The 27,904-nt window shown below is 40.1% G+C and overlaps 1 protein-coding gene across 3 annotated transcripts in view; it reads right to left on the bottom strand.

The window, feature by feature from the left end:
- B3GNTL1 (UDP-GlcNAc:betaGal beta-1,3-N-acetylglucosaminyltransferase like 1) overlaps positions 1–27,904 on the bottom strand; it is a 165,406-nt gene that overhangs the window by 43,554 nt on the left and 93,948 nt on the right. For all 3 annotated transcript variants that reach the window (XM_035104653.2, XM_035104654.2, XM_035104657.2), the window contains one exon: positions 164–259. In XM_035104653.2, the coding sequence (XP_034960544.1) occupies positions 164–259 (96 nt within the window). The remainder of the gene's footprint in view (positions 1–163; positions 260–27,904) is intronic.

Here is a 27,904-nt window from a genome sequence, read left to right as displayed (position 1 = left end):
ATTTTTCATTTGTGTTCCAATTATTGTATGGGAGCCAAGAGGGCATCTTTATTAGGTACAACTGAACTCTCTATTTGAAGGGGGATTCCAGCTGTATTCGAGAGTTCAGCACAGGTAACATTAAACCACACTTAAGATTTTTGCTCATCTTCACAGTGCTTACCTTTCCCGCTTCATCAAATCTGCCCACATGACAAAACCATTCTCGGGAACAGAACCAAGTTGGCATAATTACAGTTGGTCCATGGGAGGTAAAAACCTGAAAAAGAAGCATTAAAGCACACACTATTACTATTATTAAGAGTCCCATTCTTAACAAGTATGTTTACAAACCATGTGCATGACAATTACCTTCATTCACATTAATCTAATAGCATGCAAACTGTAGCAAGTGTGGCATAAACCTTTTCCCTGTTATGAGCAGTGTACGAGGACAAATTGTAAGAGATGCTGGGATACATTATCTCCCGTGCTTCGTTTTTCTTAGCTCAAAGCAGCAATAGATGGTGGAGGAGGAGTAAGATTAGTGGAACAGGCTGAGGAATACAATAATGTAAACTTTTCTCTGTTCTTTTCCTGCCCCCCTTCCCCTAAAAAAAAAATATGTATCCCCTAGTAGGTACCATAAGTAGTACCTTTGGAGGGGGTGCAGGGAGGGAATTTAAATTAGGAAATTACCACATCCACTCCCCCCACGTGCAGGACATCCATTCCTCTGGCCTGACGCTTTCTACACTCATGACTTGTTTCAGCTAAAAACAAAGCAAAGCAGAACAAAACTCAAGAGTCTCCTAGCATTTTATCTAGTCTACCCTCCTAAGTTGCTGTGTCCTAAGTTGTATGTGTAGAAAACACACACACACTCCACAACACACAGTTTACACTATAAATGCTATACTGTATTCTGTTCAGAGATTGATTTGCATTCTCTACGTATATTCTTGTTTCTGTGTGCAGCATTTATAAAGAAGCCCTCAAATATCAACCTGACCATGGGGTTTGCTAAGACTGCTTGCTACCTGAGTACAAGATTGAGGCTCAAGCAAACATCTTCTACTTGCTCCTCGGTGATGTGTAGCAAGATCTCTATAAAGCTTGAAGATTTGCGGTCGGAAATGAAGTTCTTGGGAATCAAGCACACCTGGGTGTTTTACTACTGGTATTTGCAAAGAACATGCCAAAATTAACAGCCAATGGAAAGTACTGACTTGCATGCAAACCAAACAGAAAACATTTGAACATGCACACACATATGAACACAGATAGCCTTTTGGTACCTGGAAAAAAGATATCTGAATGAAACTAGTGTCTTGGAAATACAATGAATGTAGCCCACAATTTGTATATTTTTTAATGTTGACAGCTTCACTGAGTAATACCAACAAAACCAGGAAGGTTTATAATCGCCCTTTTCTGCTTTAAACAAATATGTTTCAAACCTTGTGTTGAAATAAACCAGAATATCCGGATTATGTAAGGTAAACCTGTTCATTCCATTAATAAAAGACCAAATGTCTAGCAAGTTTATAGACTAATCTTGTTGACAAGAAGTTAAAGAACCATGATGCACTCTGCCTTAAGTATTGAACAAAGATATTCTATGAGCTGGTTAAGCAGACAAAGACATAAAAAACAAAAGGACTGCCTTCTATTCATTGAAAATGATTTTTCCTACATGGCAAAACAATTTATTGATGGTATCGCTGGTATTAAAACTTCTAAAGGCTAACATGAACACCAACTTCCTAAATCTACACTAGCATCCTTATTTTTCAAGTGATATGAAACACATAACCTCTGAGGCTAAACTATGGTTTGGCACTATATGGGCAAGCCTCAATGAGCCCAAGTGCAGTTCATATGCTCCTTTTCCCACATGGGTGGGGAAAGGACTGTGACAGAGTTCAGCTGCACTTCTACAGAATCCCAGCTTACTGTTTATGTTGAAACCAGGGTTGAAACCTAGTACAAGACACATTGGCCTGGCTCACACAACATAGTAGGGCAAACAATGGCTTACCAGGACCAGACTGTGTGAGTGTGTGGGCTCCAGGAAAGGAGCTCACAGTTGTTTTGCTCCCCCCCCTCCTGAGTTGAGCTAAGCGAAGGTTTGCGAAGCATGTTGACTGTACTGGGATGTATGGTTAAGCCCTTTCCACACTAACCATGAAAAGCCAGAAAAACAAAACAGCAATAAAAAGTAGCAACCATAAATGAGACAAGTATCTATATATTTGTGGCGACCTCCTCCCTATGCACATTGTGTGACGTCACACACACGATAGGCCCCACCCCCATGTTGGGTGCAACTCGGCACCTCTGGCTGAAATTCTTGCACTGATGGAACAACGGACGTAGTGCAGTGCTGAGTTCCTCCCATACAGCCAAGATTTATTTTAAAATAGTAATAATAATGGAAGCTGGGCTTATCCCAAAGTCCTCTGTGCTAGATGCTAGGTACTGCACAGTGCACAGCATATATAAATCAATGGCCTTGTGGATTTGTAGAAAAATGCACGACTGCTCTGCACTTCCTGATTTTTGCTGAAATGCTATTCATGGAAACCCTTCTGGCTGCCATGAAGGTCTTCAACATACTCTGTTCCTTGCAGCTGACATTCTGCAAACTGGCAGGACAAAGCCTCCCGAGAAGAAAATAGTCTAATTGTGAGGCAATTTTAACAATTTAGGGTCATAATCTGTTAAACCATTTAGCCCTAACAATCTCATACTGTCAGTGTGTTTCTTTCTTAAGATTGAGCAGCAGCAGCTCTCTGGTTTTATGGTTTAATACAGTCTGTGCTCACTAATCATTCTTAGCGGAATCAATACAAATCCCAACATAGAATGTTCAGATCCCAGAATGAAAAAGGCAGCAATTGTATTAATCCTGAAAGACCCACTGTGAAAAAGAAGGCCTTGTGATATTCAACTGCCTCAGGACAATTAGCAATACATATATATTTGAGGCCACACAGGTGTGTCTCGAGATGATATAATCATCTCACAAAGAAAGACAACTTAGGCACAGAAAGGGATGCTCATCCGTTTGTAGTTAATCACCAGGGAGATGACTACTAAATTAAAATAACAACATAACTACAGGTGACGTGATACCTTACTAGACTGCATTCACTAAAACATAAGGGAAAGGATAACAATCCCTAAGCCTACTAGAGCAAATACTGCTTCAGCAACCTTAAATATGAAAGCAGATTAGCTGTGAAAAATGAACAGTAATCTATGATTAGACAGATCAAGGATATGTATTTTTCTTTCTTCACAAACAATGATCCATGGAAACTTCAACAGAGATTCTTTGCAGTACATGAGATAATATGAAGGGAAGAGGAAAGTGAATCTTCAGATATGAATTTCAATCAAGAAATACAACCTAATTAGCAGAGCAATTGAGATCAATGAATGAATCACCCAAGAGGCACCAGCTCTGAGGTTGATTTTCCAATTATTCCAGATAGCAAAAGAGAGCCATGGTACCCAAATGCCAAGACACCCACCATAAAGTACATACAATAACTTAATGTGATTGCACACTTCCCCAACCGGCAGCCACCTGAAGGTAAGGAGTGGATGACCTCCCAGGGATTTTTCACTGCTAAGACACACACTCTCTCCCATACGGTAGAGTCTGGCTCTCATCATGTACTACACTTATGAAGCACAGCACCAAGTCAGGTTCTTCTCCTGAGCTCCAAGCTGTCATCTCCCAAGAAGCTTATTGGAACATTCTTGGAATCGTACTACTTGGAAACAGCATAAAAGCAAGCTCAGTGCTAGAGAGGGTGAATGGCATTTTTCATGTTGAAGCTGGAATGGAAGCACTCAACAAATCCCAGCTATCCTTCCAACTATGGAGAGAGGGAATAGTAATGGGGCAGGGATTGTCCCTCAAGTTGTTCTGATGTATCTGAGGTACCCTGTAGTAATGATCCCTACTTCCTCTCCAAGGGTCACAATGTTCTCCAGAGGGTAGCAGAATACTCACCATGTTGAACATAAATGCATACATCTGACCTATAATGCAATATGCTCTTTTACAGTGGCCTGAAATAATCCTGTCAACACTGGGCTGAATGGTGATCTTCAACATCTGCCCAACTGTCACAGACTTGAATGCAAAGAATCAACAAGACAAAAGTGGATGAAAAGTGAGTTCAGACATAGACAGGGCTTCTGGAAACAGACTGACAGTGTAAGGGACTCAAAAGAAATGTGGGCATAAAATAATAGAGTGTAAGAAGAAGCTGCAGGTCATATTTTTATGTTTTATTTTTAAAATGGAACTCACAAAATTCTAGTACCACATTCTGATCAAATCACAGACAACTCATCTGGGGTCCCATTCAAAATCTGTTGAAATACAGTTCTATAACTGTTTCTGTAGCATAAACATTTAAATATTTCACTCTGAATAATAATTAGAGTCACAGAAATAACTGTGACTGAACAGAAGAGGGAGCAGTTTTATCAGTCAGGCATATTGTGAATCATGCATGTCAGGGTAGATCAATGGAACCATTCTTGGCAAGAGTTTGCATAAATCACATTTATTATGTTCAGCCCATACTATGACTAGGAAAAAATAATGTTTCTTTACATGAAGATATTCAGTAAGTTTTTTTTTTAAAAAAAAGCATAGTCAAATTTGTACATTAAAACAAGCACCCCACATTAACAAGGAAGCTAATTACAAATACTGTACATACGTAAAACCATTTGCCACAATCCTATGCACACTGATGCAGTACCCAGACTCAACTGAAATAAATGAAATCTATAAAAAAAATTAACCAAGACTAAAATGACATCCAAATGGTCCAAGTGTTGTGAACAATGACTTGATCACTGGAACAGAGAACATTTCTGAAAACATTCACAGAGCCAAACTCCACTTTGAACAAAACACCCTATGTAATACAGACTGTATTTCATAGCATAGATGGATCCTGGACAGTACCCCATATCAGAGTGAAGTATAGGGAGTTTTTTGTAAATCTCAATGCTGAGTTTATCCGTTTCCTGTCTCACTCCTTAATCTAAATGAGAAATAAGTCCCTGCACCCTCATTGGTCCACTAAAAATATGAACAATTCCAACATACTACATGAATTATTAATTACATACACATATATTCTGGGGTGTGTGGGGTGGGGTGGGTAGAGATAGATAGACAGACAGACAGACAGACAGACAGACAGACAGACAGATGATAGGTAGGTAGGTAGGTAGGTAGGTAGGTAGGTAGGTAGGTAGAACAATGTACGCACACTGTAGAAGTATAAGTGAGCATAGGGCTTGACTTTTAGACTTATGTATGTTAGATGTATTTTTGCATACAATCAGGGCCGTCTTAAGCATATCTGGCGCTCTGGTGCGAAGATCCCTCTGGCGCCCCCCCCGCCCCATTTCCCAGCGCGGCTGTCTGGCGGCCCAGCGCCTGGCGCCACCCAGCCTTGCCTTAGAGCCGGCCCTGCATACAATTTTTGATATAAAGTATTAGTCAGTTTTCAAATACCCAGCAATGTATGAGCAGCTTGGATGTAAGACAATGCTCAACATAAGAGTCAATCCAGTGACAGCAAAGCTTAATCATGTTACAGCTGTCAGATTCTGTGTATAAATCCACTTAAAATGGATTCTTCCTCTATCCCTAGTGAGGAAACACGTGTTTGAATGCCCTGTTCAGAGAAATTGGCATGTTCGAGAGAGAAAATCTAGGTCAGATCCCTTTTCTTTCATATGCTAACTTTTCTTGTCCAGGGAGTGTTATGTGTGTTGGGGGGGGGGTGAGAATTTAAAATGTGATTCTTGCACTCCTTGCAGTCTGAATGTAATGCGGTCTCATGTGGGCTGTGCTGTGGGCTATTTTTAAACAGGCTGTTTGGTTCTCAATTTGGGAAATTGGGTTAACTTTATTTTGAGGGGAGCTTAAGAATTTGGGTTTTTTTCATAGAGTAATTAGCACCCTTCAAGCACTATAACCAGTGCAGATGTCAAATTTCAGAGCTGTGGACACTTCCGCTTTCAATGTGCAATCAATGTGCACATTGTGCAGTCAATGTGCAATCAATGTGAGCACACTGGAAATCCTGTAAAAATTGAGCAAATTTCTGAAGGGCAAGAGTGCAGGCTGGCTGGCATTCTGTCACGACAAGAGCCACGCCTGCAGCTCCAGGATCCCTTGGGAGCTGAGAGTCTAAGCCAGGCATCCCCAAACTGCGGCCCTCCAGATGTTTTGGCCTACAACTCCCATGATTCCTAGCTAAGTCTGGGGATGTCTGGTCTAAGCTATGTCTTGAACTTGAGCAGGAGCTCCAAGTAAAGTGGTGAGCTACTGTTGCTCTGTCCCAGCTTCTGTCAGCCTAGAAGTTTGAAAGCATACCAGTGAAAGAAGATAAATAGGTACCACTGCAATGGGAAGATAAACGGCATTTCCATGAGCTCTGGCACTTGTTATAGTCCTCCGTGCGCCAGTAGCAGTTTAGTCATGTTGGCCACGACCCGGAAAGCTGTCTGTGGAAAAACTCCATCAGCCTGAAAAGAGAGATTAGCACCGTACCCCATAGTTGCCTTTGACTGGACTTAACTGTCCAGGGGTCCTTTACCTTTTACCAGAGCTCTAAGTGCAGACATATAAGAGGGCCTGCTCTGTTGAGCAATGGAAGGCCAAACTCCTAGTATAACATCTACCGTTAGTCAATCTGGAGGCCTCACTCTGACTGCCAATCACAATAGTTAATGGTCCACAGGCCTTTTCCTTTCTCTGGCTAACGAGATCAATTTTCATACAGTCCTGGGTCAGGCCCCTGACTCAGAAAGTCCTATTTCAAGATCTGCATACCCCAACATTATCCTCTACAACGAAACTAGAGTATTGCTGAGAGTGGAACATTCCTAGGGGCAACACTATCAGCCCCCATTCTCTATTATTGCCCCCCCCTCAGAACACTAAGAGTATTCCAAATATTCTGACATTCCTTACATGATAATGATATTTATTTCACTACTCAAAAAAACCCCAGGATCTCTCTTATTTGGAATTTGGGAGATCAGAGCCCTAAGCACAAAGGATTCTAAATTGCATGCAAAGTCTCACTTCTGGCTTCCCTCTCCCAGTGCACAGGTGGTAGAACGAGGTGATGTGGATATAACAAAGTTCGAAGGCCCTGCTGCTGTTGTACTTTGAATGGGTTTGGAAACCATGCAGGGACGCGGGTGGCGCTGTGGGTTAAAGCACAGAGCCTAGGGCTTGCCGATCAGAAGGTCAGCAGTTCGAATCCCCGTGACGGGGTGAGCTCCCGTTGCTCGGTCCCAGCTCCTGCCAACCTAGCAGTTCGAAAGCATGTCAAAGTGCAAGCAGATAAATAGGTACAGCTACAGCAGAAAGGTAAATGGCATTTCCGTGTCCTGCTCTGGTTCGCCAGAAGCGGCTTAGTCATGCTGGCCACATGACCTGGAAGCTGTACTGTCTCCCTCGGCCAATAACGTGAGATGAGCGCCGCAACCCCAGAGTCGGTCACGACTGGACCTAATGGTCAGGGGTCCCTTTACCCTTTACCTTTAAACCATGCAGAGTCCTGCGTCCTGGCCAGGCCATAGCTCTCCTGACACATTATTTGGACTGGAGCCACAGTGTGGCGATACAGCCTTGGAAGAGACAGTGTCACCTTGGTGGGTCCCAAGACTCAGCTACATTGCCAAAGAAAGAACACTTTATATGAGTTGTTTATGCATTCTAACACTGTGACACCCAATGGCGCTGTGGAGTTCTGTTTTTGCTTACTCGATTTCTCACACAAAGTTTGACACACTTCTTTGATGGGTCTAGATCCAGCCAAAGACCCAGTTTGCCACACATTGCCATGCGCACGCACACGCACACAGGCTGAGAGACTCAGCTGTGCCCCCGCATCCTGGCCAGGCCTGCATCCTGGCCAGGCCTGCATTAAATATGCACTAAACAAATAAACAAATTCTTATTTTCCTGATTTCTGAAGTTATATTCCGGCAATCTACTAGATCCAGCCCTGAAAGATCAGAAACGTTCAGTTTTGCGCACAGAGATAAAATCAAGGCGGCTTGAGATTTTCAATCTCATACTCACCTCTCATCATTCACACACAGAAAAAGGAAACAGGGGGAGAGAACACACTTGGAATAGATTCACTCTTCTTCACAGCTTTTTTTAATAAAAATAATAAAATAAAACTAAAACAAAACAAAGAACATTAAAGCAGTCTTTTCTTCTTTAAATAGCTGGGAATAACACTTCCCCTAGCATCTCAAACTTCTACGCATTTACTCATCTGCAGCTACTGCCAAACCCTAGAGCAATGGGAACTCTAAAATTCTGTGCAGTGATCATGAGAAGTGGATAAGACACTCGTACACACGTAAACTATGCCAAGTTCTGCAGTCAGCAAGACGAACTGGTAAAACTGCATTATGAAACACTTTGTGAATTAATCCGTAGGAGTAGATCTGGCTTCTTCAGTAGGATAATGAGTTTATTCTTCATTTTCTGCCTTGCCTCAAGGAAGCTTAAGTTATATTTTTAGCAAACTGTGACTTGGTCAGCCACAGAAAGTTGATTTCCTAGGGTTTCAGAGGGAAAACACCAACTGACTATGTTTCAGAGCATCCTCGACTCAGTAGATAAACTGACTCGAGGCTTTGAAAGCAGTGTGTGGGTGTCTTTATTCAGTGGCACGGTTCAGGGTGTATCAGCCCTACTGCTATGCAGAAATGACCATGCAACAAAGGTTCTTCTGTCATTTCTCAATGGTGCCTCTTCACTTGGTCCACTGCAGGGGTCAGCAAACTATTTCAGCAGGGGGCCGGTCACTGTCCCTCAGACCTTGTGGGGAGGGCAGACTATATATTTTTTGGAGGGGGGTAAACAAATTCCTATGCCCCACAAATAACCCAGAGGTGCATTTTAAATAAAAGCACACATTCTACTCATGTAAAAACACACTGATTCCCGGACCGTCTGCGGGCTGGATTTAGAAGGCGATTGGGTCAGATCCGGCCCCTGGGCCTTAGTTTGCCTACCCATGGTCTACTGGCTTCATGCTAATCCTGTTGAGAATGACACATTGTACTGGCCTGCATACAGAATCCCTGGATTGTGCACTTAAGTTGGAAAATGAGCACTCCACCATCACTTTCATTCGCATCAGCTTTTCTTGAATAATTCTGGAGATCTCCCCACTTATATCACCCATTGCCGAGTTCTGCAAACACTGCCTAGTGATGGACACAGGAGCTGTACAGCTCTGTGAGCAGGAGTAAGCAGGGAAGATGAAGTGAGGTTTATTAGAGGTGTTCCCATTTTCAAGCTGTTGCAATATTTCTGACCTTGTTAACCAAGGGACGAAAGCATTTTTCGCAGGAGCAACTTTCACAGTAACAATTTAAACAAAGTAACAAGACAAGACACACACAGAGAAAAATTAATGGAGCACTAAATACACATAAAGGCAATATATTTAGAATATATATTTTTCTCATTAGTATTTCACTTGCTCTTGCCTCTTCTAAATATTTTTCTAACTCTAAATAAGAAATTAAACATAAAAAAGGAAAATGTTCCTTTCCCACAACATTTCTATGCACTCAAACATTTGCAGCCGTATCTCTCCATTCCATAAAGATGGAATGGAAGTGGCTATAAGTGGCTATAAGTGATCTATGATTCACCTTTTAAGAGCCAAACTAGACAGGCCAGCACTGCAGTTTTCTGTGTGCAAAATCAGGTTTGTAGTTGAATCCCCGTAAAGTGGCAGAGGTATTAAAAGAACTACGTGAGTAGATGAGCTGTCCTTCTCACCGAACACTGTTTACAAGCAGTTTTTTTTCCTTTGGTATTGGGTGTCACTTATTAAGAGAAAAACTGCTTTCAAATAGAAGGGGTTGGGGGCATAGCTGCCAAGTTATCCCTTTTTTACAGGGATTTTCCCTTATGCTGAATAGGCTTTCTTGCGAGAAAAGCGAAAACTTGGCAGCTATGGTTGGGGGGTGACTACAGACAGGGGGCAGCACTCTTCTCTTGCCCGTGTTGGACTTTAAATTGCCCAAACAAAAACACCCCACCCCACACTTTATGAATGTGGGTCAAGGTGCCACCAAATCTAGCTGTATTCTAATAAAGAACATTCATGAGGATGCCAATTCACTAGCCCCATTCTAAAGTTGTAAAACTCACTCATTTATCTAAAATACAGTAATAAGGTGCATGATTCAAAGAGCTTGGCACTAGGAGCAAAGGGGACGTGCCACTTGCAACCTTCTGAAAAGCATGCTGGTACCTTTCACGTCTCAACAAGTTCCCCTACACTGCTTGGAAAGTTTCCAGATTCAAAGTTTCAAGAGAATTTATAAGCAAGAATTTCCCCATCCAGTAAAGCTAGGAACTCGGCAACTAAAGTGCACCAGCTTTTTGTTTCATTGGGCTAATTCATTCTTTAATTTTTTTAAAAAAGGAAACACTCATATCAAACTTGATCTTAATATTTTGCTTGTGATGCTTTGTGTTCTATTGTTACAAGTGCCGTTTCTACTTTTAATCAAATTATATCAAATTATAAAGAGTTTAGTGGAATCCTTGCGTGAACAGATTTCAACATATGATACCCTAGAGCAGGCATCCCCAAACTGTGACCCTCCAGATGTTTTGGCCTACAACTCCCATGATCCCTAGCTAACAGGACCAGTGGTCGGGGAAGATGGGAATTGTAGTCCAAAACATCTGGAGGGCCGAAGTCTGGGGATGCCTGCCCTAGTCACAGAATTGTAGAGTTCAAAGGGACCCTATTTAACAAGAGTTACATACAATGAACAAAATTCAATTCGACCAAACCACATGGCTTTCTCTTTTACCTTGAATTTCTCCAAAGGTGGTGCTAAAGAGCAAATAATACTCCTTGAGCAGCCAAGATTCCTCAAGTAGATCACCTATTTCACAAAGAATAGGCCTCTAGCTTCTCCTGTTTATTGCATTGATTTTTCCTGATGCCACATTGCTTTTCAAAAATTGTATGCTTTGGGAGGTTTATTTACACCATTTAGATACAACTTGAAAAGTGATATATAAATGCTTTATTTTATTTATTTTTTAAAAAAATATTCAGTAAATCCCAATTAAGTCAATGTGGCATATGCTGGCAGGATGCATTGAGGACTGACCAGCATTTCAGCATTTAATACTAGGAACAGAAGAACATGGCTTTACATTGTAGAAAATAAAATAGCACACCATAACATGGTACTGTAGGAGTACCGGTAAAAGAAGCAACTTAAGAATCAGGTGCGAACAACATGATGCAGCATAAGGGTTAACAGCATGAGCTATGATTCCACGTTCCCTTCAGACATGAATTCACTGGATGACCTGACAACCCTTTTATCCCTCAGACTATAAGACCTACTTTAAAGGGTTGTTGTAAGGGTCACTTACTTAGATTTTTTAGATTTTTGGGATGAGGTGCAATGGCAGTTTGAATGCAGAAGATCCCAGGTTCAATCCCAATTCAGATCTCCAGGTTTTTTTTAAATAATAATAAGTGAACTTGGGTATCAAGGCTGGGAAACCTGCTTGCTTATCTGAGCAGAAAGTAGATCAGTGAGTGGTCTGTCTCCTAACAAGCCAGCTTTATATAGGGATCAATGGCACTCTATTACCAATGGAGTATAATCATAGAATGGGGAAAACCAGAGATCTGTTCAAGAAAATTGGAGATATGAAAGGAACATGTCGTACAAAGATTACCATAATAAAGGACAAAAGTGGTAAGGACCTCACAGAAGCAGAAGACATCAAGAAGAGGTGGCAAGAATACACAGAGGAATTATACCAGAAAGATATGGAGGTCTCGTACACCTCAGGTAGTGTGGTTGCTGACCTTGAGCCAGACATCTTGGAGAGTAAAGTCAAATGGGCCTTAGAAAGCATTGCTAATAACAAGGCCAGTGGAAGTGATGATATTCCAGCTGAACTATTTAAAATTTTAAAAGATGATGCTGTTAAGGTGCTACACCCAATATGCCAGCAAGTTTGGAAAACTCAGCAATGGCCAGAGGATTGGAGAAGATCAGTCTACATCCCAATTCCAAAGAAGGGCAGTGCCAAAGAATGCTCCAACTACCGCACAATAGCGCTCATTTCACACGCTAGCAAGGTTATGCTTAAAATTCTACAAGGCAGGCTTAGGCAGTATGTGGACCGAGAACTCCCAGAAGTGCAAGCTGGATTTCGAAGGGGCAGAGGAACCAGAGACCAAATAGCAAACATGCGCTGGATTATGGAGAAAGCTAGAGAGTTCCAGAAAAATGTCTACTTCTGCTTCATTGACTATGCAAAAGCCTTTGACTGTGTCGACCACAGCAAACTATGGCAAGTTCTTAAAGAAATGGGAGTGCCTGATCACCTCATCTTTCTCCTGAGAAATCTCTATGTGGGACAAGAAGCTACAGTTAGAACTGGATATGGAACAACTGATTGGTTCAAAATTGGGAAAGGAGTACGACAAGGTTGTATATTGTCTCCCTGCTTATTTAACTTATATGCAGAATTCATCATGCGAAAGGCTGGACTAGATGAATCCCAAGCCGGAATTAAGATTGCCGGAAGAAATATCAACAACCTCAGATATGCAGATGACACAACCTTGATGGCAGAAAGCGAGGAGGAATTAAAGAACCTTTTAATGAGGGTGAAAGAGGAGAGCGCAAAATATGGTCTGAAGCTCAACATCAAAAAAACCAAGATCATGGCCACTGGTCCCATCACCTCCTGGCAAATAGAAGGGGAAGAAATGGAGGCAGTGAGAGATTTTACTTTCTTGGGCTCCTTGATCACTGTAGATGGTGTAAGCAACAGCAATGGTCACGAAGCAGTCACGAAATTAAAAGACACCTGCTTCTTGGGAGAAAAGCAATGACAAACCTAGACAGCATCTTAAAAAGCAGAGACATCACCTTGCCTACAAAGGTCTGTATAGTTAAAGCTATGGTTTTCCCAGTAGTGATGTATGGAAGTGAGAGCTGGACCATAAAGAAGGCTGATCGCCGAAGAATTGATGCTTTTGAATTATGGTGCTGGAGGAGACTCTTGAGAGTCCCATGGACTGCAAGAAGATCAAACCTATCCATTCTGAAGGAAATCAGCCCTGAGTGCTCACTGGAAGGACAGATCGTGAAGCTGAGGCTCCAATACTTTGGCCACCTCATGAGAAGAGAAGAATCCTTGGAAAAGACCTTGATGTTGGGAAAGATGGAGGGCACTAGGAGAAGGGGACGACAGAGGACGAGATGGTTGGACAGTGTTCTCGAAGCTACAAACATGAGTTTGACCAAACTGCGGGAGGCAGTGGAAGACAGGAGTGCCTGGCATGCTATGGTCCATGGGGTCACGATGAGTCGGACACGACTAAACGACTAAACAACAACAACAACAACAACAACAACAACAACAACAACAACATAATCATATAATACTTATTCTGTTTGAAGATGCAGGAACAGCTAACATGCCCAACAATCTCTCCACCCCCACCCCTTTTTCATTTTTACTATCTAGCCTGATGAAGAGTTCTGGGGAATTTGGAAGCTTGCACACCAGCCTGAGTAATTTTGGCTGGCTTAATAAAGACACTACCCTAAAATGGATTTTGGGATTTATTAATACTATAAGCAGTCAGGTTATAGTTATTCTGTAACTATAGTAACATGCCCACAAAAGAGAAGCATCTCAAAAAGGAGAGAGAAGCACAGTGCTATTTTTCTAGAAAAAGAGGAGCTGGAACTCACTATGAATGCCTCGAGGCCCTTGTTCTTAGAATGGCAATGCAGCCCACCTGAGAGGTGCCAGAACTGAGCTCCAGCAAGTTCCAGCTGAAGAGGGGGGAAAATACAAACATAGGCCTACTGTCCAAAACAGAACAGGAAAGCACTGGCAACAAAGCAGGAAATTGCTGAAAAGTAGTTCTGGGCGCTTTTCATTGTCATTTCTGGGAAAGCGTAGGAGCAGTAAGGCTTATTACACCACTAGGTTTTTGCAAACCTGCACAAGCCACACAATTTGGCAAAGCTGCAAAACTAAGTGGAAGTGGGTAGGGAGCCAAACATGCTCCTTGTTCAGGTGCTATTTATTCTAGGGCCAGCCCTATAATACCCCCCCCCAAAAGGACTTTTTTTGGCCGGTCCAACTACTGTACTTTTCTACTTGAGGGCAGCTTTATTGATTTTGGACCTGTCCCAGTCCCACAAACTTCGCATTCTTCTTCACCTGTTGCAAAACTCACCAGAAACCCTTAGGCACTGCCAGGAACCTACAAAGAATCTAATCCTACATAGTGTTGGTTGCCAGTTCATTTCTGAGCCCAATTCAAGGTGCTCACATTCATGGTTAAAGCCCTAAAAGACTTACTGCCCAAATATCTGAAAGACAACCTCATTCCCTATAGGTCAGGCATCCCCAAACTGTGGCTCTCCAGATGTTTTGGCCTACAACTCCCATGATCCCTAGCTAACAGGACCAATGGTTGGGGAAGATGGGAATTGTAGTCCAAAACATCTGGAGGGCCGAAGTTTGGGGATGCCTGCAATAGATGCTCTTGGGGGTTAAAATCATATGAAGAGGTCCTCTTTGTTCCCAGAGAGGTGTGCCTGGCTCTTTCATTATGTAGTTTTTGTCAGATACTGAAAACACACCTGTTTACTGTGACACCTGAGATATAATTTTTAAGACTATTCTCTATTTTAACTGTTCGTAATAATGCGTTTTTAAATTGTTGCAAACTGCTCTGCAACTTCATGGTGAAGGGTGGGCAAGGAAATTAGCAAATAGCAGCAACAACAAAAGCAGCCCTGACACATCACTGATGGATTTTGAAAGGATTTAACATAACCATGCAATAATTGACATCTTATTGGTGATTGATAATTCAATTTAGAATTTAGAATTACAAACTGTAGTAGCATAAATTGTCTTGTCATGTGTGGCTTGGCGTTAAACTCTTGGAATATCCTCCATTCCCTTCATGTTGACTTCTTAATATCCTTCATCTCACCTAGGGGAAGAGATTCCATTATTATCAAAGCCATATGTACATACTCTGAACTCCCGAGTTCACTGAAATCTCAATAAAGGAATCCAATCCATATAAGGAAACAGAAAGAATTTCAAAAATCTCCACCGAGACTAGGAACATTGCCTAAAGCCATTATGGTTTTATAGGTAGCAGAAATCTGCAAAGCAGCACCTTTTCACTAAGATTATCTGAAATGCCTGGTCAGTTTTTCATTTATTATACACTCCTAGCCCACAGGGAGGCCAGAGCTTCAGGACATTTCAGAGGCACTGCCATTCAGATAATAGATCTTAAACTCCATTTCTCTATTCTCAACCAGACTATTTCAAAACACCACAATTTGTACATAATAAAAGCTACCTGTGCTCTGTATTATTTACTATCTTTCTAATGATGTTATAGGATGATGACACAGCAGAGATAATTTAGACTTGCAGATAATTGACATTAAAAGAATGGCATGTCAAAACAACCTTTCTGTAACCTTAAATGCTTTTATAACAATACACGCAAACCAAGCTGTCACACATAACCCACAGGAGGCCTGGAGGGTGGCAAAATGAGAACGGGCCTTTTCAGTGGTGGCTTCCAGCTCATAGAATGCTCTCCCTAGGAAGCCTCACCTGGTGCTATCATTACACATTTTTAGGTGCCAGCCAAAGCTGGCTTTATCTTTTTTTCATTGTGTTAATTGTTAACTGGTTTGTCTTATTGCATTAAGGATATTTTAATGATCTGATGGAATTGTTATTGCACATTTTCATTATGCATGAATTTTATCGTTCATTTTCTAGTTGTAAACCATTTAAAAGCCATTTTGTCATATATTCAGTTTATAAATGAATTTAAAAATGCAATTATAAAACAAATAAAGGTTACAACAATAAAGCAAATGTTAAAACGATGGAAAACAGTTTCACTTCTAAAAACAACACAAACATTTGAAATCAACCGATTCCACCAGTCTCCTCCATTTTAAGGTACCACAATGAAGACTAAACAGATACCACAAAATCTCTTTTCTACAAGAGAGAGATTGATTGGTATTTGTGCAGTGGCGTACAAAAGATACAGTTTTAAAGAGCACATTATTCATAATAAAACATTTAAATTTAATACCACATCTCTGTAGGAAAAAGCTCTCAGTGTAACAAAAAATAGCACACTTGATTCATTCCTTGATTCTCTAATATGTGCTCCAATTCAGCTCTGAATAACCTTTTGGAGTGGAGTGTTCATCTGATCGCAATGTTATTTATATTTATTAACCATAGAGACAAAACCCCACCACCCCATGCTACCTGTGTGTTTAGAAATCATAATGATACCATGATTTTGCCCATTCAAACATTTTGGAATGAACAATGATGTAAGGATTTTGTTTTGTTTTGAAGTAACAGCTGGGAAAATCTAGACCACATGTTTATTGCCAGGACCAGGACGAAAATTGTAGGAAAAATATTTCAAGAAACAGAGGACGCCACATGTTTATGCTAGGAAGCATGAATGTCTGGAGGCTAAAAGTGGTTGACATTGAACCTTCACAAATAATAATGTCCAAGCCTTCACTTTGAGGATACAATAACGTCTTTTAAAATGTAGTCAGGGTGTTTCAAACTACAGCAGCATTTGGCTGAATTTTCACTTAAGAGTTCATTGTGGGTAGATGTTTATCACAATTAAGATGAGAATGAATGGGAGTGAGGAGCAGCTTAAAACATTTTGAGAATAGACACGATAATAGAAACAATATCAGAAGCAAAATTAATATTCTTGAATACAGGAATATGAAAAAAGTTGAGAAAAGGAAGCCCAATAGCAATCTTAAAGGGGAAGAAGGGTAAATTCAAAGTGCTATATATTTATAAGTGACTTCAATATGCAATAAATTGTTGGGAAAGTTGTAAACAACTTGTAAGGGTAGGTAGAAAAGAATCTATGGAGAACAGTTCCTGTGCAAAATGCACTGTTCTAGACTCTAATTCCGCTTCCAATTCCACAAGGTTTGCATAAAAATGGCTCTTGTAGGTTATGCCTATTAAAACCAACTTGGGTAATGAATGCAGATGCCTCTGTCTGATAAGAAAAGGCTGTCTGATCTTGATCACTGTGTTCCTCTTGGCCTCCCTCCCCCCCCACCTACCAGTGGCACCAGTTTGATCTTCTCTGTCTGCCCCCTCTTTTATCTGTTTTCTTCACTTTCTCCTACCCTATCCAATTCATTATAAGCTACCAGTATTTACTTTAGTATTTTCTTTATCTTTCTTCCATAGTTCTACTATAAAACATCTTGCATGCTTCGGTCCTCAGGGACAAGTCATTTCTTTAACCCAGGATATCCAGTTCTAACTCTCTTTTACAGGCCTTTCCCAACAATATACTGTTGGGATTCGCTGCCCCCCAATATTGCCAAATTTTTAAAATGTGTCTAAACACATACATTTGCCTTGGCTTTTTGTACCTGGTGTTGTCTTCCTTAGCCTCTCCATCACCTTTTCTTTCTCATCATGTTTTATGTTTCATTTAGATTGTAAGCCTGCAGGCATAGCTTGCCTTGCTTTCATTAATTCTGCACATAATTTGGCATTTAACAGTGCACTGTATAATGAATTAATATATTAAACTGTTGGTTCTTATCCTCTCTCTTTTGAAGAAATAAGCTGGTCCTTGAACTGAGCAGCAACTTTCCACAGGAAATAAAAAATGACCAATCCTTTGGTTTAAATCCCAACAAAACAATAAAAAACAATAAAACAATAAAAAACGAGTGAAGACAAATAACTGGTAGATAACAAATTTACTGTCCACACATGATTAGATACTTGCCTGTTTTCCATTTCCCCCCCAAACAAATCCTGTTATTTGCAGACATACACATATTTATTACATCACATGTGAAGCATTAAGCGGCTTTGGAGACTGAAAAGCTGTATAAAAATATACAGTAACTCTCCTTTTATGGAGCCCATAACGTAACAAGTCTATGAACTGTGCTCATAAAATCTACAGATTCAGTAAATTCTAACAGAGGTTTATGGTTCCATAGAGGATAAAATCTTCATGGGAATAAACAACAAGATTTTGCTTGAGCTGAGTTCTATAACATAGGGGCACACTGTTCTCAAAAACTAGTACAAAACAGCTCAAGCTGTTTCAATTGGTCTAACAGAGTACCGGATTTAAAAAAGTAAACAAGATTAAGTGTAACTTCTGGTGTTAATGCTCATGTGCACATTTTAGGTCATATCTATATTCTGGCTAACCTCTAGGAAATACCTCCCAGAAGTCTTTACGGCTGTCACTATAGTTCCCACAACACCAGTTGTATGTGTTAACACACTCGGTGGATTATCCAACCCATGCAGGTACTCTTTCTATTTTAAAGGGGGGAAACCCCTGCAGACCCTCCACCAATACGAACCAAATGCAACCAATGGCATGTACAATCAGACAGAATAGGGAAATTTATGTTTTTATTCATGAACTAGTAGAATTTAGTTTTATTTATTTACTAGACATGAAACGTCTATACCAGAATTAATAAAAGCAATTAGTAGTTTTTGTGGAATGTCAGGGGATACAATTAATTGATCAAAACAAGAATGGGCAATTGTACATCAGCAACTTCATATACCACCGGGTGATTTTGTTGGTACCCAGAGATCTTAACATATCTAGGCATTTTGGGTCCAAAAGATATGTCTCAAATAGTTAAATTGAATTTGAACAGGCTAATAAAGGAGGTTTCCAATGATCTGGAAAGGCAGGCATCACTTAAATTTAGTATTTGGGGTAAGGTTAATTCAGTTAAGATGAATATTCTGCCGCAAATAATATACATCACTATATATTCCCCAAGTATGTTTTCAAAATATTAATTTCACATTATTATTAAGATTATTTAGGGAGTTTATTGGGGATAATTCTCCACTTTATTTTTAACTTAAGAAAAGGCTGCTGTCAATATCAGAAGATTTTAATTTTCCAGATATTAGTTTATATCATAAGGCATATTTGTCTCATGTACAAATCACTGGTAAGTTCTTCCTGCTAAGAATACCCCATGTGGAGTAATTTTAGACACGGATTATTTAACACCCCCATTTGGATATCTATATTTGAGGTCTACTTAAAAGATAAAAAAGTATAATAAAAAGAAAGTACCTATACCAGCTTCAGTTTTAGCAACCAGAGAGATGTGGTGTAAACCGGGTTGTCACTCACAAGCTGACCCATAGGCTCACAAATTAACTTTATGGGGTAATCCAGAATTGAAAGCAAGAGGCAACCTTTTTGTGGAAGCAATGAGCTGAATGTGGGACATATATATATTAGATGAGCTGATAGGTTCAGATGGATAATTTTTTTGTCATTTCCAATTTTACAGTGTAAATATCAATTTCAATGCGAACAGAATGGCAGTATCTTCAATTACAACATCTGTTTGTGTCTGTTTCTGGCCCATTCTCCTTTCAACACTTCAGCATCTTTTAAATTGTTGGATCCTTGCAGAAAGCTAAACCTATAACTGCTTATAAACTTAGCACTGCTTATAAATGGATATCATTAGGTAACTTTTCATGAACTCAGAGAGGTGTGGAATGAGGAATTAGATTGTATCATAGAGCCTTAACAATGGAAAATTATTTAGAATCTATACAGACTGTTTCCTTAGAGTTGTAATTGAGATTCAGCTACACAAAAAACAATATTTAGAATATATTGGACTCCACAGCATTTGCCTAGGAAGGTACTGCCTAATACAAATAAGATGGCATGTTAATGCTGAGAATGCCTCATTGAGGCACATAATAAGGACTTGTCTAGTAGTTACATGCTTCAGTTTTGTATAAGCGAAATCCTTAACAGTACAGTGGTACATCTAGTTACGAACTTAATTCGTTCTGGAGGTCCGTTCTTAACCTGAAACTGTTCTTAACTAGAGGCGTGCTTTCGCTAATGGGGCCTCTTGCTGCCACTGCACCTCCAGCACACAATTTCTGTTCTCATCCTGGGGCAAAGTTCTCAACTCGAGGTAACTCTTCCAAGTTAGCGGAGTTTGTAACCTGAGGCGTTTGTAACCTCAGGTGTTTAACTCGAGGTACCACTGCATTTGCAGAAGTTCATACAGATTTAAATTAGATTCCTGTAGTACATATAGCGATTAATGGCAGGATAATCAAAGTGGATTTTGTAACGCCTTTATGGTTGCTAAGAGCTTGAAAGGATAAATACCCACCATGTATCACACAATGGTCTGCTTTGGCTACATTTGAAAATATTTCATCTATACGTCAATTTCATGTGGATACCTATTTGGACAACTAGACAGCTTATATTAATTCTTTTATATGTGTAACTTAAAATGCATGCACTGATAGTTACTGTATCCATAATGTGAACTGGTTAGTATTATTCATATGTTATTTCTTTTTCTTCTTTTCCTTTCTTTAATCATTCCCCCCTTCCTTTTCTTTGTTAAATGTGCAAATTAAAATGTAGCTTTAAAAAAAGAGAGCTATGCATTTTCAATTGCATTTACTCCCAGTAAGTGTGTACTGTACCATTCCTATTTAAAATATTTATATGACACCTTGGTGCATGACAAGAAGACTCCAAGATCACGAGAAAGAACGTTTAACTTGAGTCAGAGCCTGGGGAATCAAGAAAGTTGATGGAAACTTGTTAAGAAAATGGTGGCGTACTTATAAGCCAAAGACAAATCTTGGCTATTTATTAAATTGCAGGACTAGAAAGGAGTCTTAAATCACCTTCTGGCCGAACTCACTATACTAAAGAAAGTCCAACCAAAACAACTTAAATTGTCTGATATTGTTAGCTGATACGTTTTCAAAAGTTTTGATCTATGGGTAACCTACAACAATCCCCTCTGAAAATGAGAATCATTACGAATTCTGAATGACAGCACAATTAGTTCTATTGTTGGCCTTCTACCTTTCTCATGACATTTAGCTGAATTTCCTTCAATTGAAGCAAATTACATCTCTTACCATATTCAGTTACCATAGAGAGAAAGATTTATCAACTCTTTCTGTGGACAGAACTATGCTAGTTGCTAACGAGCAACGCATCCAAAGACACCAAGAGAAAGTGACTGAGAATGGGGGATCTGCAGGGAAATAGGCACATTTCTCCACTTTAATTTCCACCTTCACTGTTTTTCTGCTGACGGGATTTCAAATGTGTATTTCCAACTGGTACCCTGAAATATATAGTATATGATCACAATTGGCTCTAGATGTTATTCATGGCAAATGACTAATGTGAAGCACAAGAAAAATATATAATGGAATTTAAAACCTCTCTTCCTTAGCTCAGAATTCCAGACGACACCACGAAATCCTGGACAAGTGCCTCCTCCACTATGTTATTTTTAAGCAAAATACAGCCAACAAAGCCAGCATTTCCCTGCGTGGTTAAACTCCACTTTATTTGTCAAGAATAAGGCACTGTTTTTGTCTTTCCCCCAAACTACAGCATTGCTATTGGCCTCCTTGGAACTTTGCAAAAATCCTTGATTATGTCAGACCACAAGCTTTCTTCCACAACTAGCTGATTATTTGGAAGAGCATGATTTTTAGTTTCCCCCAAACAGAAAATGCCATTGTGCTCGGCTCCCTCACTGAAGCGTTTGTAACTTCAGGCCTTCATCTTATACAGTTTCCGCAATATGCTGGGAGCTCAAGCCTCATCCTTTGTGACATGCAAATTGTATTGTGGGTGGTAGAGTATAACTGGTTTCCTACAACTGTACAACCAATAGAAATTTGTTGCATGGAGTGCTCAGATAATTGTCTATGTGGGGGCACTGTTACTAAAGTAGGACTTGGAATTGGCAAGCAGTGGAAGTGTTCAAACTTCACTGTTTTTGTAGGTATTGTGCTTTTGGCTATGCTGCTGTTTGCGTTTGTTTATTTCATAAAATTTATAGGCCACTTGACCTGGTTACTCCTTGGAATACTGGCTGCCATCTTAGCGGTACCACAGGTTTGCCTATCCCATGGCGCTGTGCTTGGAAGGGGGAAAATTGTGCTGCTGTTCACTAATCTTGTGACACATTGGTGAAGTCATACAGACATATTCTATACAGAGTTTACAGTTACAGTGAGTGCATTTCTTGATAAACAAGACCAAGTTCTCACTCGTTCAGTTTAGCACACTGGATGCTATGGAACTGCGGCCTCTCCTGACCCTGCAAAAGAGGCATTTCCTACAGATAATGTTATTTGCATGTTGCTAAAAATACCGTACCTGGTAGCCACAGCATAAGAAAGCAATACAGTGGTGCCTCGCTAGACGAATTTTTCGCTTAACGAAGAGATTTTTCGAGCGGAGGTTGCCTCGCAAGACAAATTTGTTTCGTGAAAAATTTGTCTAGCGAATCGCGGTTTCCCATAGGAATGCATTGAAATTCAATTAATGCGTTCCTATGGGAAAAAAATAAAAAATAAAAATCAATGGGATTCGCAAGACGAATTTTTCGAAAAACGAATTGACTCACAGAACAAATTAAATTCATCTAGCGAGGCACCACTGTATAATCATATAGAAAGTCCATAACCCATTTTAAAAATAGCTTCTGGTATTTGATGCCTTGCCTTTTAGAGGTGTGTGGGTGTGTGACGAGGAACTCATCTGTCTTCAACATAGCACTTTATTTGTTACTTATTGTTTCAGCTCTATTAATGTCATTATAGTGACTTTTTAAAAATGAGAGTCCAGCCCTATTAATTAGCTAAATACGACTTACATATTTTAAAGCTACATATTTCAGGATTCAACTTGCTATTATCTCTCAGTGCCTGTGCCTTTAACACAGTCTTCCAGACTAATTGGTAACGCTAAGTAGCTCTCTTCTCTGAAACACTTCTTTATATAAACATGACATTTTCTGAAGAATTTTTTTTTAGTGATAGGTTGGAAAGCTCCTGCCAGAATATTTCAATTAGCAGGAAATAGACCTTTTCTGAAATTAACAGCACCATCGATTTTTCTGGCATCCAGTCTTCCTGTTCAATCTCAATCATTAATGTTGACATTCTACTGAATCTACCTTCCAGAAAGCAAATTTATTCAAGATCTCTTAAGCAGGGAGTGACATTTTTAGTAGGGTAGCTTCAACTCTTGAAAGGACCTTCAAAATTGTATGCTTCCTGCTCTCCTTCTCTCCCCTGAGACTATGGGTTGTGCTTCTCCTGCAAACAAAACTTCCATCCCTAGTTTGCAGGGCAAGTACAGGAGCAAACTAAAGGTTTCCCAAGAGCCATGGGGGAAGGTAGAGAAAGGGATAGCAGCATACAAGTGAAGAGGAGCAAATGTGCAACGCCAAGGTGGTTCATATTGTGCTAAACAATGGATGGTTGTTACGTCTGAACACTCCCAGCGACTCCAGCTTCTTGAGTCTTCAGAAAGGAATTTAATATGCCACTTTGTGTCACGTATAGGTCAAATTGGGTAGCAATCAAAATAGCATCTTTAGAGCACCGTTAAGGGTTCCTGTTCAGCCTCCTTTTCTATGAAGCCCAATGCCTGTACAGTACTTCTGTATCTCTTAACCATTAGTTTCGATAGTCACATTATCCATGGTCTTATTTTGAGTGTACTGTACAGACATGTGCTTTTCTTTAAGCTACTGGTGGTTTTGACACTATGCTAGACTGTAAAAATTAGAAACCACACATTAATATTTCTATTATATACCCTCCCAAAGCATGCACAAACTAGTAGTGCTTTTAGAATAAATCATATAAAGAACAGTTAACAAACTATAGGAAAGAAAAGAGATCTCTAACCATAAACTTTTACAACTTAACAGAAATTATACACAAATGCAAACATCATTAGAACTGCAATAACTGGATGTCAAGCCTTTTGGGTCATGGAAATAAAGCACAATTTGCGATCTGCCATGGGAGACAATCTGGCTTAGGATCAATTCAGACTTTATGCACACCCAAAACATGGTTTAGATGTCAAACCACAACTTGGAGCTACTTTCTTTGTTTTCATTTTCCATTAGTTCACCATTCTTGTGTCAAGTAGTAGGTTGCACCGTACAGTACCTTTAACTATGGGTTGTCAAATCAGATATTATGTCCAACTACATCATTAGCACAAAGCATGGTTTGCCAACTTCCTTCAAACCCTGGCTTACGATTCCAGTTTGCAGGCCAGTTGCAAACCATGATGCTACCCATTCAACAGTGGCAGACCTTTGCATCTCAGATTTCAGTAGTGATCTGTGCAACACCAAAATCTGGCAACCCAGCCTTCCATTAGACTTCATCGTTGCAGCGCCTCAGAAGCAACGTGCCCAGTCACGCTCCCCTAGGTCCACCTTTGCATTCAGTTATCACACCAAAGCAAAGTTAACCATGGTTTGCATGATACTTGGAATTGCCACCCATTAAGAAATTAATGTTCTCATACTGGATTAGTTATTTAATGCTAGGGTTACTTGATAAGTTACTTGGTGTATGTACTTTTGGAATATTATGTAATTCTTCATTTAACAGGATATTCATGTCTCATCGCCTCCAGTTACTACTAATGTAACAGCACACCTAAATTAATATTCTAATGCATCTTGATCATAGTTTCATTTCAATTCAACAAAATAATGTAAGCACCCACATACCATAACAAAAAATCAACTAAGCTGAACGAATAAAAGCAGTAAAAATAAGAAATATAGCAGCCAGTGGTACAAAACAGAAAAACATCCTATACCAATCAATGCACTATTTCCTGTTTTCCCCCTTACTTTGAAACGGTTCGTTGAAACACCACATGATAACACATTCATAGACCTTTACTAAACTGGGTACTGATTTGCTGCTACTATTATTATAAAATTATTATTATGTTTAATGTTTTACTGTGTTTTTATATATGTTGGAAGTTACCCAGAGTGGCTGGGGCAACCCAGTCAGATGGGTAAGGTACTGTACAAATAAAATTATCATCATCATCATCATCATCATCATCATCATTATTCAGCATGTCTCATTTGTACTCCTAAATGCCTGAACAATTTTTAAAAAGATAAATATTTAACTATTAACTGCATTAATTATTTTAGGGGGGGACGGGACACCGGAAGCACTTTCCCCCCTTCGGCTTCTTCCTTCTGTCTACATAACAGGTGCAAGGATACAACAGGGAAGGGAAGTTGTGCCATTCTAATGATTATTTTAAAATAGCTCTCAACAACAAAGAGCCAAAGTACTAAAAATAGAAAGCCCTTTCAAACGTTAAAGCTGACTGCTACCTAACAACATAAAACAAGGATTCTAACATAACACACCCACACCACACACACACACACAGAGAGAGACTGCCAAATACAGGGGCTATATGCAAAGTCTTCCTGCTTGAATATCACTAGTAACTTCTTTCATTTTATGTTTAAAACCAGCTTTACTGAAATATATATATTAAATATCACCACGGCACCTTCCCTTCCCAAAGCTATGGGAAGAAACCAAGCATTTCAACAAAGGGATTTTTTGTCAGTGGGGAGAGGGCATCGCTTGTGCCAAGAACACTCTGATCTGTTACAGCAACTTGTTCTGCAGCAGGGCAAGAGGTGAAGCTTTACAAGTCTTTTACCATGACTCTGAATGAAGCGGAAATAAATATAAAGTGTCCATTAGTTTGCCATGGTCAAAGAAAAGCCAGAGCTGAGAGGAGTAAAAAGCCCATCAACATTCCCCAGTGTCAACCTCTTTAATAACCTTCCGTGGGTTTACTCTCCCAGGATTAGCTTTGCAGCTTCATTCAGTATTGTTTGCTCAGAAGCACGGCTGAAAAATTCTGTTTTGTTTACTAGGTCCACCAAAAAAAGAGAAATCCTCCCACTGCTAATAGCCTGAAGATAACATCTACTACAGGAAGAGAGAGAGAAGAAGAAAGAAAGAAACAGACACTGCATCTTAAAGTCACTAGCAGTGTTTGTTCCTGCTTTCAATCCTATTTGCCTTTAGTATTCCCCATCACTGACTTGGAATTATGTATCATCGATCAAATAGGCATGCTGAAAACGTTCTCTGCTCTTAATATCCTGACAGAGGACGGAAAGATAAAGGGGGTGGGGAGCCTAGCAAGGCGTTTATCAATAGAAAGCTGGCAAAACCCCTGCTAAAACCCCTGATGCTTCTAATTCAATCCTACACTTACTACTGCAGGCTAAGCTATTTCCTCTTTAAACTACGCTGAACTTACCCAACTGAAACCATATGTACTCTGTGACTGCGGCTTTCTCCCGATTGAAGTGCAGAGTGTTTGAGGACTGGGACATTCGCAGGGAAACCAAAATGCTTGTTTACAAAGCTATTGTACTACGAACCTTACTATATGCTTGTGAAACATGGGCCACTTATAAGCGCCATCTCAAACTCCTCGAAGGATTCCATCAACGGTGTCTCCGAAAATTTTTACACATCACTAGGGAAGACAGGCGAACTAATATCAGTGTACTGGAAGAAGCAAAGATCACCAGTGTTGAAGCAATGATTCTTCAACATCAGCTTCGTTGGACTGGTCATGTTGTGCGGATGCCTGATGATCGTCTTCCAAAGCAACTACTCTATTCCAAACTTAAAAATGGAAAGCATAATGCTGGTGGTCAACAAAAGAGGTTTAAAGACTGTCTCAAGGCAAATCTTTAAAAATGTAGTATAAACACTGACAACTGGGAAACACTGGCCTGCGAGTGCTCCAGTTGGAGAACAGCCTTTAACAAAGGTGTCGTGGGCTTTGAAGAAACTCGATCTCAGGACGCAAGGGAGAAACGTGCTAAGAGGAAGGCACGCTTGGCAAATCCACACCGTGATCAACTCCTGCATGGAAACCAATGTCCCCACTGTGGAAGGACGTGTGGATCCAGAATTGGCCTCCACAGTCACTTACGGACCCATTGTTAAAACCGTGTTTATGGAAGACAATCTTACTCAGCTACGAGTGATCGCCAAAGACGATGACGACTCCAATAATTCTGAATGCAGAATGCTGGGAGGAAGGAGAGATAACCTTAGGGGTGGGTGATGAAATTGCATTGCTCCAGAACTGTTAAATCATTTCTGGTTAAGCAACATAGTGTGGAGGCAGGAGCATGAATGCTGAAAGCTGCTTTAAACAGAACCAAATCACTGGTCCATCAAGCCTGGTACTGTCTACTCTGAATGGTAGTAGTTTACCAACCTGTCAGATAGAGATATACAACTTGAGACATACAAATTATGTGCTCAGCCACTAACCTACAGGCCCTTCGTGACACACTTTACCACACTTTGCCCCAAAGCCCTGTACAAAATGACGCAAATGATTTCTGTGAAGCACAGCCTGCTCAAAGCCTTCAACCATTGTTGATGTGCCAGGAAAGGTTGGAGGAAGGATGTCAACTAGCAGGCTCCTGGAATGAAAACACCAACTTCAGCAACAGTTTTCTATTTGCAGATTACCACAATTGCAGTGTTGTAAAAGCTTCCAGCCTGCCGCTGAAAATAATTAGAAGTTCTTTAAAGGCCACAATGAAATGAGCAGTATATTATGTAGTCCTTGTTTATTCCACTAAATGACCAGAAACGTCCATTTTCAGAAATTGAGAACTTGCTGTGCTAGCTCTTCCCATATATATATATATATATATATATATATATATATATATATATATATATATATATATATACACACACACACACACACACACACACACACACACACACACACACAAACACACATATACATATATATACATACAGCCACAAACA

This window comes from Zootoca vivipara, chromosome 2 (assembly GCF_963506605.1).
Source record: "Zootoca vivipara chromosome 2, rZooViv1.1, whole genome shotgun sequence".
Lineage (NCBI taxonomy): Eukaryota > Metazoa > Chordata > Lepidosauria > Squamata > Lacertidae > Zootoca > Zootoca vivipara.
The sequence above is the reverse complement of the archived record's forward strand: the minus strand, read 5'-3'. Positions and strand labels throughout refer to the sequence as shown.